General features: G+C 39.8%; 1 protein-coding gene and 1 non-coding gene across 3 annotated transcripts; one reads left to right on the top strand and one right to left on the bottom strand.

The window, feature by feature from the left end:
- Positions 1–25,592, top strand: Derl1 (derlin 1). Of its 2 annotated transcripts, XM_020156501.2 has the most exons (8): positions 1–357; positions 10,424–10,535; positions 15,638–15,702; positions 16,732–16,758; positions 17,396–17,491; positions 18,509–18,561; positions 20,089–20,199; positions 24,059–25,592. In XM_020156501.2, the coding sequence occupies exons 1-8, from the start codon at positions 205–207 to the stop codon at positions 24,195–24,197; spliced, it is 756 nt and encodes a 251-aa protein (XP_020012090.1). In that variant the 5' UTR covers positions 1–204; the 3' UTR covers positions 24,198–25,592. The 2 variants fall into 2 exon arrangements, with proteins under 2 accessions (XP_020012090.1, XP_020012091.1); XM_020156502.2 differs by lacking the exon at positions 10,424–10,535 and having other exon boundaries at positions 230–357.
- On the bottom strand, positions 5,638–5,829 carry LOC141421937 (U2 spliceosomal RNA). Its single transcript, XR_012446618.1, has one exon. It is a non-coding gene; the product is annotated as a U2 spliceosomal RNA (small nuclear RNA).
- Positions 25,593–26,009: the final 417 nt, after the last annotated feature.

Raw genomic sequence — 26,009 nt, 5'->3', positions numbered from 1 at the left:
CACCGGAAGAGGAAGTGCCGCGCCTGGACGCTGCCTGGCTGGTCCGAATTCGGTGGCGCCACGTCCGCCGGCCTCCGCCTTCTGCACCGCGGCTTCGGCGGCTTCCGCCTCGACACCTTTCACTTGCGGAGCCGGCCGGGTAGTGCGGTGGCCGGTACGGACAGACGGGCGGCTGTGTGCAGCCCGGCCACCTGAGAGGCGAAGATGTCGGACATCGGGGACTGGTTCAGGAGCATCCCGGCCATCACGCGCTACTGGTTCGCTGCCACCGTCGCGGTTCCCTTGGTGGGCAAGCTCGGCCTCATCAGCCCGGCCTACTTCTTCCTCTGGCCCGAAGCTTTTCTCTATCGCTTCCAGGTACTGGCCGGCGTCGGACAGTGGCGACTACAGGCTCCAGGCGGTCCCACAGCGGCGGAGCGGGGCCGGCAGGTGGCGGGCGCATGGTGGTTGGTGGGATTTGTAGTGCGACCCGCTCCAGTGGTGTAGGGTGGGGTCCTGTGGGCTAGGGTGGGGGTCTGGCTTGGATAGCTGGAGACGTGGGTTTGGCCTGCTGGGCAGGGACTGATTGCACCTGTTCACAAGATTGTGCTTCCCGTCCTCCTCACTCAGTAAAGGAAGCAGAGAGAGGGGAGTGAGTGAGAGTTGATATTCTGTTGGATGGCGGTGATTAGCAGACTGGGGCCACCTGGAGTAGTGCCCTTTGAGCTCCCTCTGTCACCTACGTGTGTGGTGTGGTGCCAGCCTGATCAGTAGTGTTCACTTGACCAACTTCTTATTTGGTTTCATGTTAATGAAGTTTGTCTTTCTGCCCCATAGGAGTGGTTTAAGGTCAGAGATAGAAAGAATGAGTTTATTTGCATTTTCCCAAGGCCTTGACCTAGTATCTGGCATGTAGTAATTGGATATATGGAGGAATGAGTAAAGAGTAACTTTCTTGAGAAATGGAAGATCTTGTTATTTTCGTAAACATGAAGGAAAAAAGTGCAGGATGTAATTTTTGGGAAAAGAATGTTAGTTTTCTGGAGGTTATCTATATTCACTGGATTCTGCTTTGTGATTAAAAGTTTTAATCAGTGGCAAGTCAAATTCCAAGATCTGACATTAATTCCAACACATCTCTTGGCCTTTGATTAATACTGCCTTGCTGTTTCCTTCCTCACTGGGTTTTATTTCTTCCTCTCCTTTGCTGCTTCCTGACTTAAATGTTGGCATGGGTCCCAGCAGTCAGTTATAGGACCTCTTCTATACACTTTCTACTCCTGGATGATTTTATTCAGCGTCATGGCTTTAAAACTTGCTATAAACAGATGTCCATCAAATACAAATATGGTATTAGAATCTGCAGTCCAGTCATGTCTGCTGAGTTCCAAATTTGTATATTGATCAGACTTCTGGAAATCACCACTTATTTCACCTGTAGGCACCTCATCCAAACTTCTGTGGCCAAAGTCAAATCCTTTTCCCTCTTTGCCCTAGAAGGAAATAGCAACTCCATTACTAGGGAATCTCAAGCTGATAGACCTGGAGTCATCCTTGGCTTTTTTTTTTTTTTTTTTTTGAGACAAGGTTTGGCTATGTAGCCTGGGCTGGCCTCCAACTCACAATCCTCCTGCCTCAGCTTTCCAAGTGCTGGGATTAGGGGTGTGCACCACTGTGCCAGGCTAGGAATTTTTTTTTAAGACAGTTTCCCAGGCATGTATTAACATGCAGTCTAGACTTCTTTTTCTCACACCTCACAATCTATTAGAAGATCCTACTGACTCTGCCTTAAGCTTGTATCCAGAATTCAATCTCCTCTCATTCTCCATTGCAAGCCATTATCCTTTCAACCTGTTCCTTTCAATCTTTTCTCTGGGCAGGCTGAATGACTCTTTTAAAACATAAACATAAATCATGTCTTGTCAGTTTTCTGAGAATTCTCCAGTGTCTTCTCAATTTGATGAGTAAAATCCACTGGAAGGACCTCTATTCCAGCACCTGGATACCTCCTTAGGACTTCTGTACATGTTAGTTCGGTGCCTGAGGAAGGTAACCATGGCTCACTCATTTGCCTCCTTATGTTTTCTCTGTCCAAATGCCATCTCGCAGGCAAGATCTCCAAGGCATTCTCATTGCCCTACCTAAAATAGTACTCCTTGTTCACTCCATCTCCTTTAACTTTTGTTTTTTCTACACATCACCCCTTAGTATTTGTTAGCATGCTTCCCCTCAGAGAATAAGGTTCCATGAGAACCAGATCTTCGTCTTGTCTACTCTGTCTTTGTTACCTAGACTAGTGCCTGGAACGTAGCATGTACGTGTTTATTGGAGATAATTTGACACTTAACTATTTGCTGAACACTGGAGATATAATAGTGAATAAGACAGAAAAGATTCCTGCTCCTATGAAAAAAAAAAGAGGGAAAGCCATGTGTGATGGAGAGTGATTTAAGGGTTATAATATTTGATAATCCAGAAAAGTGTCAGATGACATTTGGAGAATTTCTTTGGGTGGATCTGGCTCTGGAACAACTTTCCAGAAAGAAGGATTAGTAAGTGAAAGACCCAAGAGGCAGGAACTCAGAATAGAAAGAAGACCCTGGGACAGTGTCAGCTCTAGGATTGGTAGATGAGGACAGGGATGAGTGCCAGGAAGCAAAAGTGGAAAGGTCTGTTGGGGCTACATAATAGAGGGCCGTGTGAATCATGTTAAGAATTTTGAACTTATTATTTTCTTGCAGTGCTGAGGATTGAACCCAGGACCTTGTACATGCTAGACAAGTGATGTACTGTTGAACTTTATTTTGAGGATGTTATGAAACAGGGAACCTTTTGAACAAAGGATTGACAGATTGCCTCAACTACTTGGAATTGGTGTGTGGAAAAGGGCTAGGTAATGGGATTGGAGAGAAATGAAAGTTAGTATGCAAGTTTGGACCAGGGTGGCTTAATGATAGAGAAAAGTGGATAGATTTGGCAGTTGGAGCGGACAGGTGAGGGGAAGAGGACTCAAAGATACCACTGTTTTTATAGGAGCACCGAATGGATGGTTCAGCTCTTGATTGGCAATGTTCAGGGAGGCTCAGGTTTGGTGGGGAGTATAGGTGAATGGTGGGGAGTACAGTTAGTCTTCAGCTATTGTCAAGTCCTGGTACTTGGTTACAGTGACTGTAGAACATAGCCAGAATTGCAGACTGTTTTTTGTTGTTTATTTTAGTAAATATGTGTTGCAGTGTGTGCTGTGCACTTTGTGCCTGGTGGCGTGTTGGGTTATGTGTGTGCATGGGGGCGCAGTGGTCATAATCATTTTGTGAGAACTTAGTTAAAGCTGGCTCTTTGACCCTTCTTACAGAATTATGTTCATCTGTGTAGTCAGACTAGTAGAATAATTGACAAAAAAAAGAAAAAGAAAAAAGAAAGCCTTTGTAATAGGCTGCAGGTGTATCATGTTAAAAACGGGGAACTGATTATAAAGAGTCACTCATTCATGTCACATCTTCCACAGTTCTTCTATTTTCCATACATTGCTTCTTTCAGGCTTGTTATCTCAAGTCTGGGAGACGCTGCTGGCAGGAGGTTGGCCAGTGCACTGACTTCCCAGGTGTGAAAGACCAATAACTATACCTTATCTCTTTGTCCTGTTACTCTGACTTTTGCCATTCTGGACAAATTTAGTTCTCAAGCCCACGTGGAAAACTTATTTGCAAATGATGCAGAAAATCTGCACTTGAGAGGCTAATATGTGAGGGCAGTGTGAGTTGTGTTTTTGCATAGTTTCTGTAAGAAGAGGTACATCTTTTCTTTAGAAGCTAGATCTGTAACAGCTTTTAAAAAATTGGGGAATGATTAATTTAAAATTGGGCATTCATTTTGGGAGTTGCAGTTATTTTTCTCCTATCAATAAGTTTCCCTCTGTGTAAATTGATGGTTTGGAGCTCCAGCGTCTAAAATGTTACTTCTTTAGTTCGGATAGGTTAAAACAGGTATATGCTAAGACTCACGACATGATTGTCTACAGTTTCTTCTTATTCCCAGTCCCTCAGACTCACATCAGTCAAATAGTTCACAATGATGAAATGTCTTCATATTTGTCCCTGATTGCACAAGAGAGGTGGCAATTTTCTGCTATGCTAGTGTTTTCTGGGATTATATCTCCCAGGGTTGCCTGCACTATATTTCTTCATTTCTTTGGACAAAATAACATTGCCCCTTTAATATCTGAACTGTGCTTTTCCATATATTATCTCAGTCAAGTCCTCCAATCATCCTGAGATAAGTTAACCTGTTTTATAGACAATTGCAGTTTGAGTTTATTTTGGTGACATCTAAGTTTTCATGTTTAACTCCTCTGCATAGTATCTATCAAAAAAAAATAATTGCTTCCAAATTAGTGATGGTAAATTATGTTTCCTTTTCTGTTAGAGTAGTAAGAGCACAGGATTTCAAGTAGTCTAGTCATGTTGTCAGGGCCTGGTTCAGCCCTTTACTGGTTGTGTGTCCTTAGGCAAGTTATTTACCCTGTCGAGCTTCCATGTCTTTACCTATAAGTGAGGACAATTAAAACCATATGAACTCTTTTGATTATATGTTGTTCCAGCAATTTAATGCAGCTTTTTCAGGGGGATGGAGTAGAAATCAAAATGAGTATATTAATTGTAAGATACATTCTAATTCCAGAAACACAAAAACAGTACCTTCAAATTGAGGAAATATGTTACCTACTTCATGTTGTATTATAATGATCATTTTGGCTTTATTGCATTCTCTCCATGGATAATAGGTTTTTTGTTTTGTTTTGTTTTTTTAAATGAGACAGGATTTTGCTGTGTAGCCCAGGCTGGCCTTAAACTCACAGTTCTCCTGCTTCAGCTTCAGGAATACTGGGATTATAAGTAAGACATGTGCCACCATGCCTTATTCTAATTTTAATTTGTAATTGAGTTAGAAGTGTGACTGCTGGATTATTATTCAATTTTTTGTCCTTTTAAAGGCATCCCAACTTGTAATGTGAAGATGTGACCTCTCTAGCACCAACAAAGTCTGTAATGCAGACTGGTGCTTATATTCACCAAGCTTTTGCTTAAGTTACCACGTTTAATCCAGTGACTGCAGTTGTAGCAGGTGGATTTAAGAACACTTGGGGAAGAGAGACATTTCACATGTAACTGGAAGGAGAATGAACTGGGACTTTAGGCTGAGCATGGAAGTAGTGTCCAGACTGGCCTGGAACTTGTGTTCCTCTTGCCTCTTCCTCCTAAATGCTGGGATTACAGGCATGCACTAGCATGCCCAGCAAGTTTTGTATTTTCTATAGATGGACTTACATAGTGTCCTAGTCTTGGGCCTAACTTCTTTTTACCAACGGAGTGTGGGAGAGTCATATTGTCCATATTGTTGCATGTGGTTGTAGACTGCTCAACCTCGTTAATCCACTGTGTGAATATACCATAATTTATTTACCCACTCTACTACTGCTGATGCATCTTTTGGGTAGTTTTCAGTTATGTTTATTATGAATAGTGCTACCGTAAACATTCTAGTGTATGTCTTAGTGAACACGTGTATGTGGTGAACATAGGTATGCTTTTCAGAAGTAGAAACAATGGCTTCTAATAGTTTTTTTTTTTAATTATTTATGTTTTATTTATTATTATTTTTTTTTTGTGCACCATTCCTGGAGATACTGCAATACCAGGTCGATGCGTGGAGTGGACGGAACAAGCTCCTATTCCATCTCCCTGTTCCAAAAATCCATTTAATATATTGTCCTCGAATAGAGGACGTATCAGATATTAAACTGATAAGAACAGATACTTCACTTGATCTTAGCCAAAAGACTGGAGAAGCAATAGTTTTTGTTTTTTTTTAAATTGTGCTGAGGGTACTTCCTGGCATTTACAAAGGTTCTTAACAATGTATCAAATATATCATACTTGAATTCACCCCCTCCACCATTCTCTTTCATCCCTCTCCCTTCTAATAGCTTTTTTAAAGCTCTAAATTGATATTGAATGCCTTTCAGATTTTAAAAATGAGTAGAAAGGGCCTTTTCTTTGCAATATAGGATGTTCAAAGAAGAGGGGTGGGGCGTAGTTTACTAAAGTCAGCGTTTGACACACAGGCACTCATCTTTCTTGCTTGGTGACCCAGGTAGACTTAACTTCAAATCAGCTGAGCCTTTTTGTATCAGACAAATCTTTGCTTTTTATGCTTAAAAACCTCTGCTCTAGACTCTGAGTAAATAGCACTTGTAATTATCTCACTGTAGCAGATTGTTAGGGAGACTTTAGTTGAGGATGGCTGCAACCATACTCTCAGGAAGTTGTTGAACTAGTAATGGAAGCATACTATTTCTTTTTGAAGGAACATGGGGCTACAGTCCTCTTAAGTGGGGAACTCTGGGTGGATTACCTAAACTCTGTTTAGGGCCCAGCCACATTTATTGAATGTCTGGCTTTGGGATTGTTGTGAGTTAAAGAGAGGCACTCCCCAACAAGTCTTCTGGGCAAGAGTGTGGCACACAGCCCTCTGCTTGCATCCTAGGTTCTTTGGGCTGCTCCTGACTGCCCTTAGGCTTTCAAGAGTTGAAAATGTGCCTTTCTACTCCTAGATCTGTGAGTAAAGTCAGTTTCCTTATTCTACCTATTTACATGTGGGTTAGAGGAAAGAAGGGGATTTATGAAGAAATGTGTTACATTGTGTCCTACAGAGATGAGCTATCTCTTAGTGTTTCCAGTTAGAATTTTAAAGTAATACAAAAATAATATTAACTGTCTTAGATCAGTGGACGCAAGTATAACTGAAGGGTAAGGTTAATGAGCAAGGAAGAGAGGTAAGGTATTTTGACATACACTGATTTCTAAGGAACAGGTGCACACAGTGACTAAAAATAGTGTTGTGTCATCAGCCCTTAGAGAAAATGTAGTCAGAAAAAAACCTGAGGTTTCTTTTTTAAAATCAGGCCTTGAGTAACTTACAGGATTGTGGGGGTAGTTTAAATGTAAATTTGTAAAAACCAGGTCAGTGGGCGTCCTGAAAGATTTCGATAGTAATACAACCATATATACACGTTTTATTTTTAAACAAAGAATCTTTTTTAATCCACTATCTTTATTCTAACCTTTTTACAATCCCTGAAAGATACAGAACACAGGAGTCATAGGAGAGATGTTATTGGGTAGATGAAGAATGCCATCTCAGGCTGGAGGTGTGGCTCAAGTGGTAGAGTGCCTGCCTAGCAAGTGTAAAGCCCTGAGTTCAAACTGCAGTACCACCAGGAAAAAAAAAAAAAAAAGAAAGCCAACTCAAAGGTCTAGACTTGCAAGGTCTTGCACAATTTCTTATGAGTCAAGGCCAGAACTTGCTTCTGGTCTTCATTCTCAATGCTTTTCATAAACAGGGAGATTATTTTGGAGGTTTGCTCTCAGTTCATTTCATAATTATACAAGTATAATAGTACTGAGAGGTTTTACTAATGTTACTTGTGAGAAGTATTGTCAAAAAATAAGGGCTTAGTATTACAGTACTGGAGTCAGAGTGAGCAAAATAATTAGCTATTATTTAACCTTTTCTCAAGCTATAATCTCCATTTCGTGAATTGTACATGTAAATGAGCTGAGTAACAGTACAATATGGATTTGTTATTATTTTTTTAACTATTAACTAAAGTAGGATAAGTATTAGGATATGATTCCTTTCTACACGTAGAAATTGAGGCTGTAGAATGAGAACTTGTCAGCAGAAACTTTAAATTCAGGAATTCAGGTCTCAACTCATTTCAGTGCTTTTTTTTTTTTTTTTTTGAGACTGGGTCTCACTTTGTAACATAGGCTGGCTTTGAACTCGTGATCGTCTTGCCTCAGTTTCCTGAGTACTGGTATTACAGGTTTGAACCTCCACCTGGCTTACAGTGCTTTTTTTCTTTAGTCTGTACTGTTCCTATTATTAAGTTGTGAGCAGTTTTGATGAATTTTAACTTTATTAGTTTAATACAGAGTTTTTGGAAAGTCCCTTTTTGGGCCTGTCCAGTGCACCTCCCTCCACAGGGCATTAAGCACTGAGGGTTGCATTTCTATCTTGGGAGAATGTAACTTAGCAGCTCTGAATCCGGCCAGACCCATGACTGAGGTCCTCCATCTCAGACGTACCTGTGTTGTTAGCAGTATCCATTCATTTAGTGTGCTCTTGCAGTCTGCGGGACTTTGTACCCAGAGAACATTTCCCTTTCTTTATGCCAATTCTTGCTTCTTTTGACAGCCTTCCCCATTATTGTGAACCTCTGAAGCAAGGGCTTATCACAGAGGCCCTGGGGTCAATCCCCAACACCAAAAACTAGCCAAACAAAAAAGGCAAAAGTGTGGGAAGTCTGTCTACTTTGCTACTGTTTAATGATGTTCTAGAGGTACTCTCCAGTGACTTAGACAAGAATGAATTAAGATACAGAATTTTTATTTACAGATAGGGTTGTGTGCTTGAATGCTCAAGAGGCTCAGTTGTCAAATATTGTTGCAGACGCCTGCCTTTACTGGTTGGGCATAAAAGGAGATAGAAATAGCTCAATAGAGAACTCTAAAAGCTATGAAAGAGTTCTTGGCTGGAAATTCTGTCAATATCACATTGTTATAATAAAGACATTGGTTCTAATTAATGTAGAAAAAATAAAATATTGAGACTAGCCAAGAAAAGTGTGACAGTTGTAGAAGCAAAAAAGGGAGGAAGATTTTTTTTTTTTGAGACAGGGTCTTGCCTATGCTGGCCTCAGACTCATGGTGTGCCTGCTTCTGCCTCCCGAATGCTGCAATTGCAGATGTGTACCACCATGCCCAGCAAGTGGTTTCTTAACTAACATTATCACATATTAAAGTGTATTATAAAACTAGAAATGAAAATAACTAGGCATCAATTCCAAAAAGAAGAGTCTAAAACTAGACTTTAATATAAAAGAGAATAAATATTCAATGAAGGTAGCTTTTCAAATAATTGGAGAAAATGTGGGTTACTTTCTAAGTGGAGATGGTTACTGAGTGACCATCTAGAAGAGTAAGTCATATGTCTTTCTCATTCCTTAGATGAACTCTGAAAGTGTTATAGTGAAACTGAACATGTTTTTATTCTTGTAGTAAAAAGATTCTGTGAGCATGATTATATGATAGATACATTTTCTTATAAACTTTCATGTGCCAAAATATATAAAAAATACCATACAATCTTAAGTTTAATGATAGGCTAGAAAATATTTGTGGTGAGAAAGAGAAATTTGCATGACAAAGAAATGTGGTTGTAGCAGAAAGTGGATAAAGGATATGCTAAAGTTTTTAAAACATGAAAGGGTGCTAGACTTTTCTTAAAAGGCAAATAAAAATTAATTTCAGATTGGTCAATGTGAAATATCGTAAATGGTGGGTATGTGTAGAAAAGGCCAGCACTCATTTACATTTTAGGAGGAAGTATAAATTGACAGAAATAAACATTTCTGTAGACATTTGGCAATATCTTCCAAAATAAATGCATCTGTGTGTTGATCTAGCAGATTGAATAACAGGAATTCCTATTACTTGTGTATAAAGAGAGAATATACAAGAATATTCACCATGGCATCATAACAGTTTAAAAGAAGTTTTGATATCCACATAAAAGGAATACTGTTAAGCCAACAGAAAGGGAATGAAATAAGGTATAAAATAATGTAAATATGATGAAGAAGGATAAATATTAGTGACACATATAAGAAACTGATCACTTGTTGGGAAATGGGGGGTCAGGAACCCAGGACTTCTTTATTTTCTGGTTTGGTGTGTGTGTGTGTGTGTGTGTTGGGGGAGTATGTTTTTTAAGTCTTGTGCCCATGGTGCTCATGACATTTAACACACTGGTTTGGATTTTGAAAACACATTTTTTGCTTGTATCTTTTGTTTGATTTGTGTTTTGGTGGTGTGGGCAGTGAGCTGCTCGCATTGCAGATGCTCTACTACTTGAGCACTCCACCAGCCACTTGTTCCTCTTGAATATGACATTCTTGGATAGCCCACTATAGTCTATAGACCATTCCACTATAATCTTCCTTTTTTTGTTGTGCCGGGGACTAGTATGTTCTTTTCCTAATTAGAGATACTGTTAGAAATTAAGTTTTTGTAATTCATTTTTGACATAGGCTTAGCAATTATGCCTGATTTAGGTAGACTAATCATATACCTCTAGGGTAGTTTTTTAACTTGTTTAGAAATACTTATTGCTTGTTTTATGGTGTCATTTTATTGCTTTTATTTACAAATTGATGTGATTGTCATTGGTATGAACTTTCAGGTTTTCTTGAATTGTGTTGATGGTATCACTTTGGTCGCTCTCACTGAAGACAATGCTTTGTGAAGGTTAATTTTGTTTAGTTAAAAGGAAAAAAAACGAGGTTTAGAGAAACTAACAGTTATGTTTATTTTGATCTGGACAGATTTGGAGGCCACTTACTGCCACCTTTTATTTCCCTGTGGGTCCAGGAACTGGATTTCTTTATTTGGTCAATTTATATTTCTTGTATCAGTATTCTACGCGACTTGAAGCAGGTATGTTATCGTCACTGTTTTATGTACTGTTAACTAATTTACTAATCCATGTTTACTTACTTGGAGACATTTTGAGGGCCTTCAGCATTATGTGAAGAATGGCAAAATGTCAGTACATGCTCACTGACTGTGCTAAGACCGTGCTAGGCATTTAGATTCTTTTTTTGCTTTTTTCCCCTTTTTGGTACTGGAGTACCACCAAGCTTGCTAGGCAGTCACTCTTTTGCTTGAGCTACGCCTCTAGCCCTTTTCGCTTTAGCTTATTTTTCAGATAGGGTTCTCGTGTTTTTGTCTGGGGCAAGTCCTGGACTGTCATCCTGCTCTGTTGGTCTCCTGCATAACTGGGATCGCAGGTGTGTACTACCATGTCAGGCTTTTTTTTTTTTTTTTTTGTGAGACTGGGGTTTGAACTCAGAGTTTTGTGTTCATAAAATAGGCACTCTATCACTGAGCCACACCTCCAGTCCATTTTACTGTGGTTATTTTGGAGCTGGGGGTCTCGTGAACAATTTGTCTGGGCTGGCCTGTCATACAGCTATCATACAGCTAGGATTATAGGGGTGAGCCACTGGCACCTGGCCCTCATTTTTAATACTCACAGCATCACGCGGTATAAAGTAGTAGTGTTGCCATTCTAGAGATGGAAAAAAGAAAGGTAGACCAGGAATTTATATACCTTGCCCATCTCCTTAGTGACTTACATAATATGACCATGTCTCTAATTTCTGTCATGGCTGTCTTTGTCTTTTAATGCAAAATCTCTGGAGTGGATGTATCTCTTAGATTTGAGGTTGAAAAACACTGCCTTATGCAATTAAAAGCCTAGACTGTTTCTCTGTAATCGAAACACTCAACTTGAAAACAGTAGGGAATTAATAATGTAGTAGTTCATTAGATGTGATTCACTGTATGATGCTATGGATAAAGCTTTAAAAAGTGTCTTTTATTTATTTCCTACAATATTTTATATGCTGTTCTGAGTTGCTTCCGAAAAAGCAGTAAATTGATACATGTGTCTGAGTATATTTTGTTAAACTTAAATAATTTCAAAAAAGGTTGGCTAACTTCAGAGATTTTATAAACCTTCTGGCTATTCAGGTATTCGTTCAGAATCCTGAACCACCCTAAATCTAAATCAGTACTCGTGTTTGAAAATTATGAATCCGTCTCATTTGATGTCAAATACAACTTTTTCTTAAATCAACATTTGCTACAAGATGTTTTTTAAAAAGAAAGAAATCAGCTGGGTGTGATGACACGGGCCTGTAATTCCAGCATTTGGGAGGCAGAGACAGGAGGATGGTGAGTTTGAGGTAGCCTGTGCTAGATAGACGCTGTCCAGAAATCATTGGTAATCACAGTGTAGGGTCATAGTCTGTTATATTGAGAGGGACATAGCCTACTCTGCGTTTTACAGAGGAAGAACAGGAGATTCAAGGAAGTGAAGTAGCTTGGCTAAAGTAAAAGTCACAACAAGGCCTCCCACCACTGTGTCAGGGGCTTCATCCATAAATCTACCAGAGTATAAGTGACTTACATAATATGACCATGTCTCTAATTTCTGTCATGGCTGTCTTTGTCTTTTAATGCAAACTTTCTGAATGCTTTGCATTCTTTTGCTCTAGGCGTATGTATGAAATAGTGGTGCTGACTTCTAGTTAAATTCTATGCGCTACCCTTGTGGTATAACTTAAGTAAATAGTTAAGTGGTTGGAATAATTTAATGAAGTGTGGATGATCCATGACCAGTTAAACTTTTTTTTTGTGTGTGTGTGGTGCTAGGGATTAAACCCCAGGGCCTGTTCATGCTGGGAAGGAACCTTAGCACTGAGCTACATTGCTAGCTCTTTAGTTAATTAAACTTTCTTTTGAGAAATTTTCAAACATAAAAAACTAGAGAAGAGGATTAGTGAACCTTTTTATTGCGATCAATTAAAAAACTTAACATTTACAATTTTAGGCATTTAAAGCATACAATTCAGTGGTCTTTAGTATATTTACAATGTTATGCAACCATCACTACAGTTTAATTCGAGAATATTTTCATCACCTCTCAAAACCCAAAGCAATTCCTCTCAATCCTTCCCTTCCTGGTCACCACTAACCTACTTTCTGTGTGGATTTGCCTACTTGGACATTTTGTATGGCTTTTTGTGATTGGCTTCTTTTTACTTAGCATGTTTTTAAGACCCACCCATGTTGTAGCATGTGCCAATATGAACCCTTATTTGACCATACCTGCCTCCAATAGTTATTTCATAGCAAATCTTGTTTTATATATATATGATGATGTCCACCTCCCCACCCCCCAGTCTCCAGCCAAATGGCAGGTAGGATTTAATTTCATTCATTGCACATGGTAGTCAAGTAGTCTACTACATGAATTATGCACCCAGCTCTTTTGTTTTTTTCTTTTACTGTGATACTGGGAGTTTGAAATCAGGGCCTCACACTTGCTAGGCAAGTGCTCTACCACTTGAACTGTGCCTCTAGTCCTTTTTGCCTTTTGATGTTTTACAGATAGGGTCTTATGTTTTTGCCCAGGTTGGCCTCAGACTGCAGTCTTTCTACTTTTGCCTCTGAAGTAGCTGGTATTACAGACATGAACCACCATGTCTGACCTGTATTTTGTTTTAAGGTGATAACTTTGCTATGCAGTCCTTGAACTCAAGGTCCTCCTGCCTTTAACTCCCAAGAAGCTGGGATTACCTCCACACCCGGTTTTCTAAATACGGCATTATTAACAACTATTTACATGGCATTTACATTGTATTGGGTATCATAAACAATCCAGAGATGACGTAGAGTATATTGGGGGATGTATATAGGTTATATGCAAACATTACATCATTTTCTATAAAGAATTTGAGCATTTAAAGATTTTTGCGTTTGAGGAGGTTTCCTGAAACTGTTCCCCCAGAAATACTTGTGGATGATGACAATTCATGTCCCATACAAGTCACCCATTTAAAGGGCACAGTTCAGTGGTTTTTATTGTTTGCAGAAGTTGCACAGTCATTATCGTAATCAATTTTACAACATTTCATCACCCCTAAAAGTAACTCTGCACCTGTTAACAGTCATTCCCCATTTCCATTTAACCCCTTTCTCCTCTACAGTCCCTAAGAAGCTACTAATCTACTTCCTGCCTCTTTAGATTTGCCTAGTCTGGACATTACTTAGAATCTTACCTCATATGGTCTTAGGACTGGCTTCTTTCACTTAGTGTAATGTTTTTAAGATTCTTCTACATAGCATGTATCATTTCTTTTTATTGTCATATCTAAGATTCCATCCTTTATTTATCTGTCAGTGATTGGCACTTGACTTGGATTTGTGGGGTTTTTTTTGTTTGTTTTTTGGCTATCATGAATAATGCTGCTGTGAACATTACTGTAGAGAGGAATCTTTGAGATCATTCTGTTTAACCCTCTTATTTTTTAGACAAAACTGTGGCCCAGAGCTGTAGTAGTCACATCAAAGGTCAGAAAGCTATTTGAAATAACACATCTAGGCATGAAAGCCAGGTTACTGATTCTCTCTTATTCTCTCTTCACTATACAGTCTCAAATTAACATTTTGACAAAATGTTTGCCACCTGCATATTTTTCTGCCTGGCTAAATTGTTAAATATATAGCAGTGTTGGCTTATTTAAGAGGTTCTGATTTAAATGCAAAGAATGCAGTTTGGGATGAGTTAATTATAAATTCTCAGTTGCAAGCATGCCAAATAATATAGCACTACAGTTTATGTGATTACAATATCTTAAGTACTCAATCTAAAGAATCCTTAGAAATCACAAAGCCAAAACTGCATCAGAGAAGCACAGCTATTATTAAATTCAGAAGTTTTGTTAGAATCTCAGCTCTGATTCATCATGGGATCCTCCAGTTTTAAGCATACTTAACACTGTGGCTGAAGGGTGCCTTTGAGGTGGCAAGAAAGAAATAAAGGAGAGTAGGGGAGACTTTCACTGGAAATCTGTTTACATGTCCACCTTTCTGATCCTTTTTAGGATTTAAAAAAGTTGACTAGCCATATCAGGTTACTGTGATGGAGCATAGAGGGGAAGGAAAGTAACTTTTAAGCTACAGTGACCTTTTCATTTCTGTTTTCTTCTACTTAAAGTATTCTGGTGAAGTCATTAGTAATCATCCTCAGAAGGCAGAGCTGGGCTGTTTTTGATTATTCTGCCCCCTAATAAAATAGAATTGGTCAATGGGGTAGTGACACAAACACTAAACTAGTAGTTAGACTTTAAGTCTGCTTCTAAGAAGCCACATAACTTTGGTCACATGACTTTATTTTTTCACCTGAGAAAGGAGGTTATGGGTCTCCCATTGCAGCTCACAGATGCTTTGTGAGGAGTCAGGCCATCAAAAGGCTTGCAATCCCTTTGCACCCCATTCTTCCTCACATCTTTTTCCTTTGCTGGGATATAAGCTCCTACTGAACCTGTTCAGTATCTCAGCCCAGTGTTGGACAAGTGGCTCTGTGTGTGTCTAAAAGTAGTAGTGATAGTAATGATACGTTCCTGCAGTCATGCTGGAGGAAACACAATGGTCAGCTAATTGGATATGGTTCCTTTCTGGCAATTTTACGATCTAGTGCCATGAAAGAGAAATTAACTATCAAAAGTGTGTCCATCAATCATGGTAGCCTTGAAGGAAGGCCAATAGACCATGAAGAAATTTAAGGGGGCCTCACTGGTGTTTGGGATGGGACTTAGTAGCTCTGGAATGGACTGGTAGTACCCCCTTTGGATCTGTTGTAGCTGATGGCAGTCAGCATGTAACTTACGAGAAGCGTAAATTAATCAGTTAGTCTTACTCAGGTGCCTTTGGTTCAGGGCTTTATTGATATGGCTTAGATGTTTGTAAAAATTCCCCCTTTTTTTTTTTCTGAGTTACTGGGGTTTGAACTCAGGGCCTCTTGCTGGGCTCTACCACTTAAGCCACTCCACCAGCCCTCACTTTTGATAGAAGTGATTTCTAAAATATTCTCTTTGGTTTTATCTATATTTTTTGAAGTGTTTCTCATTATAGATGTGACTTTGTTCCAAAATTCTGAACCATGACATTTGACTTATTTTTGTTCCTAGGAGCTTTTGATGGAAGGCCAGCAGACTATTTATTCATGCTTCTCTTTAACTGGATTTGCATCGTGGTATCCTTTAGTGTTATTTTGGGCCAGAAATGAAACAGTTTTTTTTTTTTTTTTTTTCAGGTTTGGGGAAACAGACAATATTGTATACACATTTCAAATTGTAGTATTTCCTTTTTTTTTTTTTTAAACAAACTACAGTTAACAATTAAAAATAGTTGAAATTCTTTTTAAAAACTATAGTAAATCATATCCCCATTGCCTCTGTGGGATTTTCCACATTTGGTTCAGTTTTATTGTTCCTTCTTTTTGTTCCCAGTTCTCTGTGTTCTCATGGGTGACAGCTTGTTGACTGAAGCACAAAGATTTTATGCCATGAGACAGCTTTTGAAATCTGTGGTTCTTGTTGGAAAATTAATTTATTACTAGCATAATTTTCTGACTTCATTAGTGTCCTTCTTTTGGGGTCTTTTAAGTGGTAATTCAGTCCCACTGTAAGGTACCCACTTCTGGACACCGTCTGTCTCTATATTATCTGCAGTTGCCAACAACCTTCCAACTTCATGCTCTTAGATTGAGAGAGTAGCAAAAGGGACTTCATGACTCAAGTCCTGGCCAGAGTAGTTGGTAAGCTCACAGTTGCCATTTCAACTTGGCCAAGAGCCAGAAAATGCAAGGCATTGGATAGCCTTTCCTTTCCTTTAAGGGAATGAAAAAAATGGTTTTGACGATCATCCATGCTGGAGAACCCTGATTGTAAGCAGAATCATTACTTGTTTCAGATGCATTAGCGTCTCCATGTTTTACTTGAAGGAGAGATGCTAAAACACAATGGCAAGGCATGGAAACGAGGACACCCGGTGACTTGAGTCATGCTAAGGCTATAATTTCTTTATCTCCTTGTAGTACAGTCTAACAGAATATTCATAATGAAGATTATTAGAACCTTTGTGTTCTAGTAATCTGAATGACAGAACAGTGTTTTCCTTCAGAACATTGGAATGAAATTAACTTGTAAGTGGGGGAGATAACTATCAGCCTTGATAGGTACAGGATACTTTTTATGTGGGATCTTTAACTTTACCATTCAAGATTACTGGCTTAGCAATGGATATGCAGGTAAGTGTCTCTTTAAGGTGTTTGCCTTTTTATATGTTTCAGACTTAGAATTAATAGCCTTTGATAGAAATTGAAATCACATTAACTGTGGTTAATTATGTCTTATTTTGAACTTACAAACTGATAGCTATTGTTATTTTGTTAAACCTTGAGTTATCTAAATAATTGTTTTTTTCTGCTTATTTCTGGCTCTGTATTATTTTTGGACATTGAGAATAATGTGGGTTGGGAATGTAGCTTAATGAGAGTGCTTGCCTAGCATGCATGAGGTCTTGGGTTCTATCCCCAGAACCACAAAAAAAAAAAAAAGAATGTGAATAATGGTTAGGTGGTTATGCAGTATTTTCTAGGCATGTGTGAAGGCGTATATTCTTTACAAAACTACAAAGCTTACTTTTGCAAATAAACAGCTTAACTAATATTTTTGAGTCATTCTAAAATATATTTTGTTACAGGATTTTATAGCATCATAGTATGATAAGTTAAATTATAGGATCAATTAGTAATTCTGATCAGTTGCACTCCCCTTTGCTTTTTGAATACCTGTTTGAGAATGTTTTTAGAGGGGAGGGCCTCTTTCCTCTTTTCCTCAGGCTTTTCAGGGAGCCTAGTTCTCACATGTCCACTTCTTTTGCAGTTGCTGATGATTCCTCTCATTATGTCAGTGCTTTATGTCTGGGCCCAGCTGAACAGAGACATGATCGTATCATTTTGGTTTGGAACACGATTTAAGGTACTTTATCTGTATTTGTCTTTACAGAGATCCCTCTCTTCAGTCCAAAGATGTACTTTCTGACTCATCCAGAAGAGGTCACTGCAGAGCAGTATACCATAGGCAAGCCCCTTTCCTCCCCTCTGCAGTCCAGTTCTTAGCCAATCCAGAGACCCTTGCTGACTGTTGTCCCCAACCCCTAACCCCCTCTTGTTCCTCAGGCCCCTCAGGGGTATGTAGGTGTATGTGTTAGAGAGAGAAGGAAAGATAACTCAAGTGAAATCCTGCCATTTAAAAACTGTTTTTATTATTCTCTCACTCCATGTTATGTGCTTAGTACTTTCACTAAGCAGCTTGTTTTTTGCCCCCAAACACTACCTGATCTCATAATTTTCTACCTGTAGCACCTTCCCCTGCCTTCCTCATATACATCCTACCCATTATGGGACAGAGCATACTTCTCTGGTCTTTTGCCTGGCTTAGTCTTGGCTTTGGGCTTTTGTAGTGCTTTGTGTTCATTTTATAGTTCTTGCATCATTTAGCCCTAAAGCTATTCATGTATTATCTGGCTTTACTAGTTTGTGAAGTTCCCCACAATGCTCTTGGTGTGAGGTCTTGAATTTGGTATGGGCTCAGTTGTTGAATTCATAATTTGGAGGGTATTAGTTGAAGATGTCAGTGTGTAATGAGATAAAAATTCAAGGTAAATGTTTGCAGCAGTTTTCTGGTTGGAGTTTGTGATTCTGTTGTGGACTATATTTTTATATAGCATTCATAGAATACTCATTTACTTTTTGAAGCTCTTTGATAATATTAATTTGGCAGGGCATGCATTGGCACCTGAACTATGGGCAAAGTACTCTGTCAGTGCAGTTATAAGTATACAAATAAGGGTGGTTTTAGGTAGGAAGTTTTGCAGCAACCCTCCAAAAGATTTATGTAAAGCTCTTGTCAGTATATCTTTTCCCAGTTCCGTCCTATTAGCAGCTGTATCCTCTTCAGGTGTATCTGTTCACATTTGTTTCCATTTTTTCCTAGGCCTGTTATTTACCGTGGGTTATCCTTGGATTCAACTATATCATCGGAGGCTCGTAAGTAGTATTAGATTTATTTAATTGGAAACTAACCTTGGAAAATGTCCATTAATCTTTATCTTCTTTCTCAAATCTTAAAAAACAACCTTAAAGAATTTCAATACTGATGTTTTAGAGCCTTATACTCATAGAATAATGACATTTTGATATAATTGGCTAAATGGCAGGACTTTAATTGAATGGTAATAATTTGTCTATGGCCATACCACCCTGAACACGCCCGATCTCGTCTGAATGGTGATAATTTTATTAGCTTGTATTAGACATAGTATGCTTCTGTATTTATGTGTTTGAACAAACATATTTCTGGAATCACTATCCAGACCAGGCAAACACTGACCTAATTTGTGCTTGAGACCTAATTTGTGTTGACTTCTGTAAGAGCTATCCATAGCATTACTATGTCTTGTTTTGTTTTTTTTTTTTTTTTCAACACATTTCCAGAATACTTTGGAGATTGGTCATTGTCATAGAAATGCAGATTTTCAGATGAGAAGTAGTTTTGTAAGTGGTTTGATGGTACAGAAGTTTTGGTCTAGTAGGGTCAAATTTCTAGTCTCTTGGTTTGGAATTAAAGATTTAGGAAAACCTTTCATGTGTCCAGGCAGTTTTAAAGGGAGACCATCAAGATGCAGCTATTCTAAGATCTTCCATTTCTTACACTACAAAATATTTTCAAGATTTGAGTAGATTTTAATAGTACTAGTTGCATATATCTGATATATTTGCTCTGTTTGTGTGATCCTAACTCCTTCTGCATATTGATAGGGAGAAGTGAATGAATTGAGCAGACAGACTTTGTTTAGAGCATAGTATGTTCTGAGCTTGGTGAAGCCATTGTCCCACCCAGAAGGGCAGAGTCTGGAAGCAGTTGCAGGCATTGATTGGCCTTGGCAGGAATCATGTTGCAGGTGAAGACAAAGAAAGGTATACAGTAGTAGCAGTGGATCATAAAACCTTGAGGTGACCTGTGCCTAAGCCCTGGGAAACGTGAAGAAAGTTAACATTTATTTTAGGATGTTCTCCTAAGTGATCTTGTGCTGCTTACACTCAAGGGTACAAGAGGTGAGGTTCATTGCATGCTTTTGCATGTGATAGCTCCAGGAATCGAGGGCAGTCACTTACTGTCTTTCCCCACTCCCATCTGCGTCTCCTGGTGGCGTGCATATTTGCCCACATTTTACAAACACAGTGTTCTTGACTGAAAGAACTCAGAAGCTTTGTTTGCAATTTCCCCAACTCCAGTGTAATAATAAAAACCCTATTTTGAGGATAGACTGAGGCTTGAAAGAGACGTCAGAGGGGCTGCTGGCCTGGCAGGGCTGTGGGCCTCATTGCTTCATCAGGCCTGATTTTTCCCTGTCCCTCAGAATACATGTGTCACTCAGACTGTAAAAGGGCCTATTGTGGAGCTGTCACAGACTTCAGGGACTGTAATAGGCTGCAGTGAAGGATCTCTTCCCCATACTATTAGTTAAAACCTGGTGTTATCTCACTTTGGCTAACTTGGCTCTCTGTTTGCAGGGTAATCAATGAGCTCATTGGAAATCTTGTTGGACATCTTTATTTCTTCCTAATGTTCAGATACCCAATGGACTTGGGAGGAAGGAATTTTCTATCAACACCTCAGTTTTTGTAAGTGTTTCCTCCCTCTTCATTGAATGGTCATTGTTCTGTCTGTGGTCTCATGTATCCTGATAAGAGCTTCCCAAGCAGTCATTGTACCTCCTGACTAGTGGAGAAATGTGAGCCAGCAAAGGACCTGCCGGTCACACAGCCACAGGAAGCCAGGAATTGAAGCCACAGCTCAGTTTCCTGCATAGCACCTTTTAGCCAGGGACCATTGATGACTCGGTTCAGACATCACAGGAAGATAACCAGCTGTGCTGAGCACTGAGGTACCTGAGTAACCTCAGGGTGCCAAGCAGTGGGCTGGGGGATGGGCAGAGTAAGGGGGTGACAGAACTCTTTTTCTTGGAATATCATACCAGTTTTTACCCATAATGGCAGCTGCGGAAGGGATAAGTTAGCCCATTGTTGGCAATTTCAAGTGTTTGTTGTTTGAGACAGACTCACTATGTAGTTCAGGCTGACCTTGAACTCAAGATCCTCTCTCCTCAGTCCTGAGTGCTGGGATTGCAGGTATGTGCCATTATACCTGGTTAAACTTCTTTATATTGAATATTACAGAATAGGAATTTTATAGGGCTGTGCACAGTTAAAATGAGAGACTTGCATAGTCCCAACTGCTGGGAGTATGCTTGTTCTTTATCTGTTTTAGGGTTGACTGAAGTAAAGAGGCCAAGGACAGTAGGTTTTTGGTTTTGAATGCCATTCCCCGTAACAGTTTTCATACTGGGAAAGTTACATAATAAAACCTCCAAGCTTCAGCTTGCATGTCTGTATTGAGGGGCCGCCCCCATCTCGCAGGACTGGATGAGTGAGGCAAGACACAGTTGGGAGCACAGTGGTGGGTACTCAGTAAATAAAAGCTGTAATAATGTGCCGTGTTGCTTATGTTGGGAAGGGAGATTGACGAGCCGAAAAGAGATGCTCACACACTTGAGCGTGCAAGTAGCATGGCCAGTCTGTCGGTGAAGCAAAAGGCTGCTGAGAAAGGGACCAGTTAAATCACCATCTGGGTGTCACAGCCTGCCTGACAATCACGCCTAATTTCATGTCAGGGATATGCAGTAATGACTTGCAGTTAAAAACACTCACAACCCTTTTCCATCTTTCTCAATTTCTGACAGTTCTGTCATTTTTCTAAGGGGTTATGGGGGCACTACAACTTGAGCGAGTCCCCTTCCCTACCCCTGTATTTGTTTGTGGAAGACTTTTTAATTGTGAACTGTAATATGCAGAAAAATATAATACTGTTATGTGTGGGGTTTTTTTTCCCCTTTCCTTTAAGAAAAAGAAAAGGAAACTTCTCTTCTGAGCCTTGGGTGCCTTCAGGCTAAAAAAACACAAATGACCAATCTGCTTTCTAATTATCAAAGGATGTAATAACAGCAGGTTTGGATTTCTGATGTAGGTTTATCAAGAAGGATGGCAGATGCACCAATTTAAAAAAACTTGTGCTTTGGGGAGTAGCCAGCAGATTTTTTTTTTTTTAAACTTTAAATGGCTATTTTCTGACTAACAGCTTATAGATACTTCTCAATTGTGGACAACAAAGTGCACAAGTTTCTAGTGGCAGAAAGAGTGAGCAGCACAGCCTGGCTTCCACTTGAGCTTTCTCTGTTGGTGGAAGCCCTTCTGTTACATTTTGCATAAAGATCAGATGATAAAATGTAGCTCCTTGCAAAAGCAGTAACTGCTTTGAAATTACCATAAATTTTTGTTGATTATGTATAATTGGGTGTCTTTTTATACTAATTACTTACATTTAATTTCACTATCTGCTTAAGCTTAAGCAATGGTGCTGGCTTCTGTATTGTCTTAGAGCAAGTAGCAGAGCAAGATAAACCAAGTATTGCCTTTTTCAAGTGTTCTAATTTATTATGGACTTTAGAGATGTAGTATCATACCATACGTCATAGATGTTAATGATCCAATGCTTGGAAATACCCTTTGATTTACTGATAAAGCTGAATTTAAATTTATTTATTTATTTGTTTTTTGGAGACAGGATTTTGCTATGTAGTCCAGGCTAGCCGAGAACTTGCAATCTTCCTGCCTCCTGCCTATCAAGTGCTGGGATTACAGACCATGCTTGAAGTCTAAGATGATAGGTATTCTTTAGAAAAGTAGTTATATCTTCTCTTCCATTTGGTTAATTTTTAATTTAAAAGGGGTCACTGTGCCAGGTGTGGTGGTGCACATGCATAATCTTGGCAGAATCATGGTTTGAGACCAACCTAGGCAAAAGTTGATAAGAGTATCTCATAAGCAAACCAGGTGTGGTGGTGCACACCTGTGGTCCCAGCTACTCAGGTGGCAGAGGTAGGAGGATCGTGGTCAAAGCTGGTCAGGGCAAAAGCATGAGAACCTATCTGAAAAACAAACTGAAAGCAGAAGGACTGGGGGTGTAGCTCAGGTAGTAGAGCCCTTGAGATCCTGGGTTCAGTTCCTAGTATGAGGGAGGTCATTGTCTTCTTTTGGAAAGGAACATAAAGGTATCAAGGATGATACAAGCAAATGCAGCCTCTAGTCACTGACTGCTGTCCTGTCCCAGCAGGAGGTTGTCTGGGTTTGAGTCCTGACATTTTTGAAGAATTTCACTCATTCTTGCTTTGGGGTGCTATGGCATATGTATGTAATCCCAGCTACTCAGGAGGCTAAGGCAAGAGGTTCTTGAGTTTGAGGCCAGCCTGGGTAACTTAGTTGAGATCCTGTCTCAAGAGAAAAATTAACAAAAAGGTTGAGGGGGGATATAGCTCAGTGGTAGAACACTTGCCTAGCACCCCAACCCCACAAGAAAATAAAGGGGCTGGGTTGGGTAGTAGTAATGCCCTCTTCATAGGGTTGTTGTGAAGAACAGATGAATTTATAAACAGGCAGCGCCTGGTATAAGGAAGAGCTCCTTGAGTGATAAGGGCCCATAGTAGCTGCTTTAGTGTACACTTGTGCTCATCAGCCTTCTGTATGGGGAGTCACCTGTGATGACTTACTCTGGTGCCTTGAGGGTTTTAAAAAGTGGTTTCAGTTCATACTCTGCCTTCAAGCAAAATTTTATTCAGATCTGCTAAGTGCAATAGGTTTAAAAAACAATCTCAACTCACTAGTAATGTAGGCAAAGAAGGAAGCAGTTGGAAAACACTGTTGAGAACATAGACTTAGGCTTCAGTTTTCTCAGCTATGCTATGACTTCCAATTTATTAATTTGCAATTTATTAATTTGTAAGGTGAGAAATCATCTAACTCTTTTGGGCCTCAGCTCTCCCACCATCTGTGAGATGGGAAGAATACAGTTGGAAGGAAGACAATGAGTAAACTTCACCCCCTCCCCCCACCTTCAAGACAGAAAACCTTCTTCCTCAAGCTTAATGGACTCAGCTGAGAGCACCACGGAAATGCTGTGCAGAGCTGGGAGGCAGAAGGATCTTGAGTTGAAGGGCAGCAGCCAGTGCATTTGTCCTTTGAAAGTGGATTTATTTTGTATTCTTTGATCCAGTTTGATCGTGTTTAGATATACCAAGATGCTTTTAGTCGTTCTTTTTGGTTGTTGGGCTTGTGGGTGTAATCTTTTTGTTTCCATACTGTTCTGCATGAATTGCTTTTATAATCAGTTAAAAAAATGTTTAGAGTGTGAATTTAGCTGAAAGCTTGATAAAGTTAAGAAACATGAAAAGCAAAAAGCAAATGCCATCTGTAGTTAGGGCATTTGCTAAGTATGCTGAAAAAGCAGACTTAAGTAAGACATTGTCCCTGGCCTTCTTCAGTGTGACAGATGCCATGGGAACATCCAGGAAAGAGATGAGTATTGAATGCTTACAGACTGTGGAGATGACTTTGGTCTCTGCCTTTGTTTGCCCTCTCTCTGTCCCAGGTACCGCTGGCTGCCCAGCAGGAGAGGAGGGGTGTCAGGATTCGGTGTACCTCCTGCTAGCATGAGGCGAGCTGCTGATCAGAATGGTGGAGGCGGTAGACACAACTGGGGCCAGGGCTTTCGACTTGGAGACCAGTGAGGACCAGCCTCTGGCCTGGCCACCAGGCGTTCCACTCAGACGACTTTCCTCCCAGTGCTGGGTGTGCTTAATGACCGAGTTCTCCCACCGCTCTTGGACCTGACCCACACTGAATGTAGTCTTTCGGTATGAGACAAAATTTTTTAAATCCTGAAGGAAAATACAAGTATTCCTCAAGTTTCATGATTCTCATTCAAGTCCTTACTGCTACGAAGAACAAATATCAGCCATGCAAATTTCAAAACTGAATCTTTTTTTGGTGTCTTCTCTTTTTTCCTTTCCGTCTGAATAATGGGTTTTTAGCAGTTCCTGGTCTGCTGGCACCGAGCTGGGCATCTGGGGCTGGGATACCAGACCCTTTCAAAAGGAGCCTTACCTCTTTTTTGCACACATGCCTCCTTGCTACTTTTCCCAACCTCTAAATGTCCTCCCAGAGGGGGGTCGCCCATAAAATGGTTCTGCCTTTGACAAACTCGTATTTATTGACTTTTGCCAAGAACTTGTTCACACCATTGTTTTTCCCCTTTGGTGGCAGAACTGTAACAATAGGGGAGAAGACTGAAGCGGTGTATCTTTGAAGAGCTTTCTCAGCTTTCCACCTGACAGCTGTTGTAACCATTTGCCACCTCTTCAAATGTTTTCATAAAAAGTACCACTGAGTCAGTGAGGGTCTAGATTGGTATTAATGAGATTCAAGGGTTGTTACTAGGCAGTTTTTTCCTAAATTAAGGGATGGGAACTGCAGTGGAGTTGCTTCTAATATGATCCCTCTGTGTTTTCTGGGAGGGAATACTGGCTTTGTGGACCCAGAGCAGCTGTGTTGTGTCAGGAGGTTCCAGGTCACATTGGCCACAGAGATGCTGCCTGGGAGAGGCTTCTGGGAACTTCATTCTTATGAATGTGTGTTCAGTGAGTAGATGCAGGAAAGAACCTCAGACCCTATTTAAATTGTTGGGAGTTTTTTTTGTCCCTCTGCGTTTTTTTTTAGGTTAAGTGTATCTGTTAATTGTGAGGGAAGTATAGCTCTTCTGTATGTGGATCATTTTTAAAAGCTAATATAAGCACACCTGAGTGAATCACATATAATTTGGGATTGTAATGGCTTTAGAATCATTTGCATCTGAAGGTCTTTATTATTTTGGGTCATGAATGTACACATGTTGTGAATTGGACCAGCTTGAACATCCACAACTCCCGTTTTGTAGGTGGGCTTTTTCCATCAGAGCCTGGCTCATCACCAAATAAAGTTTTCTGAAAGCCTATGGTGTTTCACATAATTACTTTGTTTTATGTTTTTATTCTGAAAGCAGACTGCTAGGAGTAGTGGGGAGTGGCTGCCATATTTTGAGTGGCTAAAAAGGTTTTGAACATTTTGATCAGTTTTTTTTTTTTTTTTCAAGAAACATGCCCTAACAGTATTGACTGTTTCTTCCCCACTTAATAAACTGTGATGTATGTTATACTGGGAAATGGGAGCTTGAGAAGAGCTCCTAATTTTAATAATGTTTGTGTATAACTCTCCATATTTAATATACATGATATAGTAGTAGGTGGGAGAGTCTGAACCTAAACTGTCATGTTCTATTGGACCGTGGCTGAAATAAAACGTACTTGGAAAGTTCTAGAAGCCATTCTTCCTGTTCTGTTGTATGTAACTCACTGTGAAAGTGGAAGCGCGTGTGTAAAAGAATTTTAGTGGTGGGGTGAGAGGTTCTCCTGAGCTTTCTCACCAGCCTGATTGCCAGAGAGTAATATTTTTTCTCAGCTCTCCAAGTATTTAGAATTCTTCAAGGCAAAATCTTCATTAATTTA

Source organism: Castor canadensis, chromosome 3 (assembly GCF_047511655.1).
Source record: "Castor canadensis chromosome 3, mCasCan1.hap1v2, whole genome shotgun sequence".
Taxonomy (NCBI): domain Eukaryota; kingdom Metazoa; phylum Chordata; class Mammalia; order Rodentia; family Castoridae; genus Castor; species Castor canadensis.
This window is presented reverse-complemented; position numbering and strand designations above follow the sequence as displayed.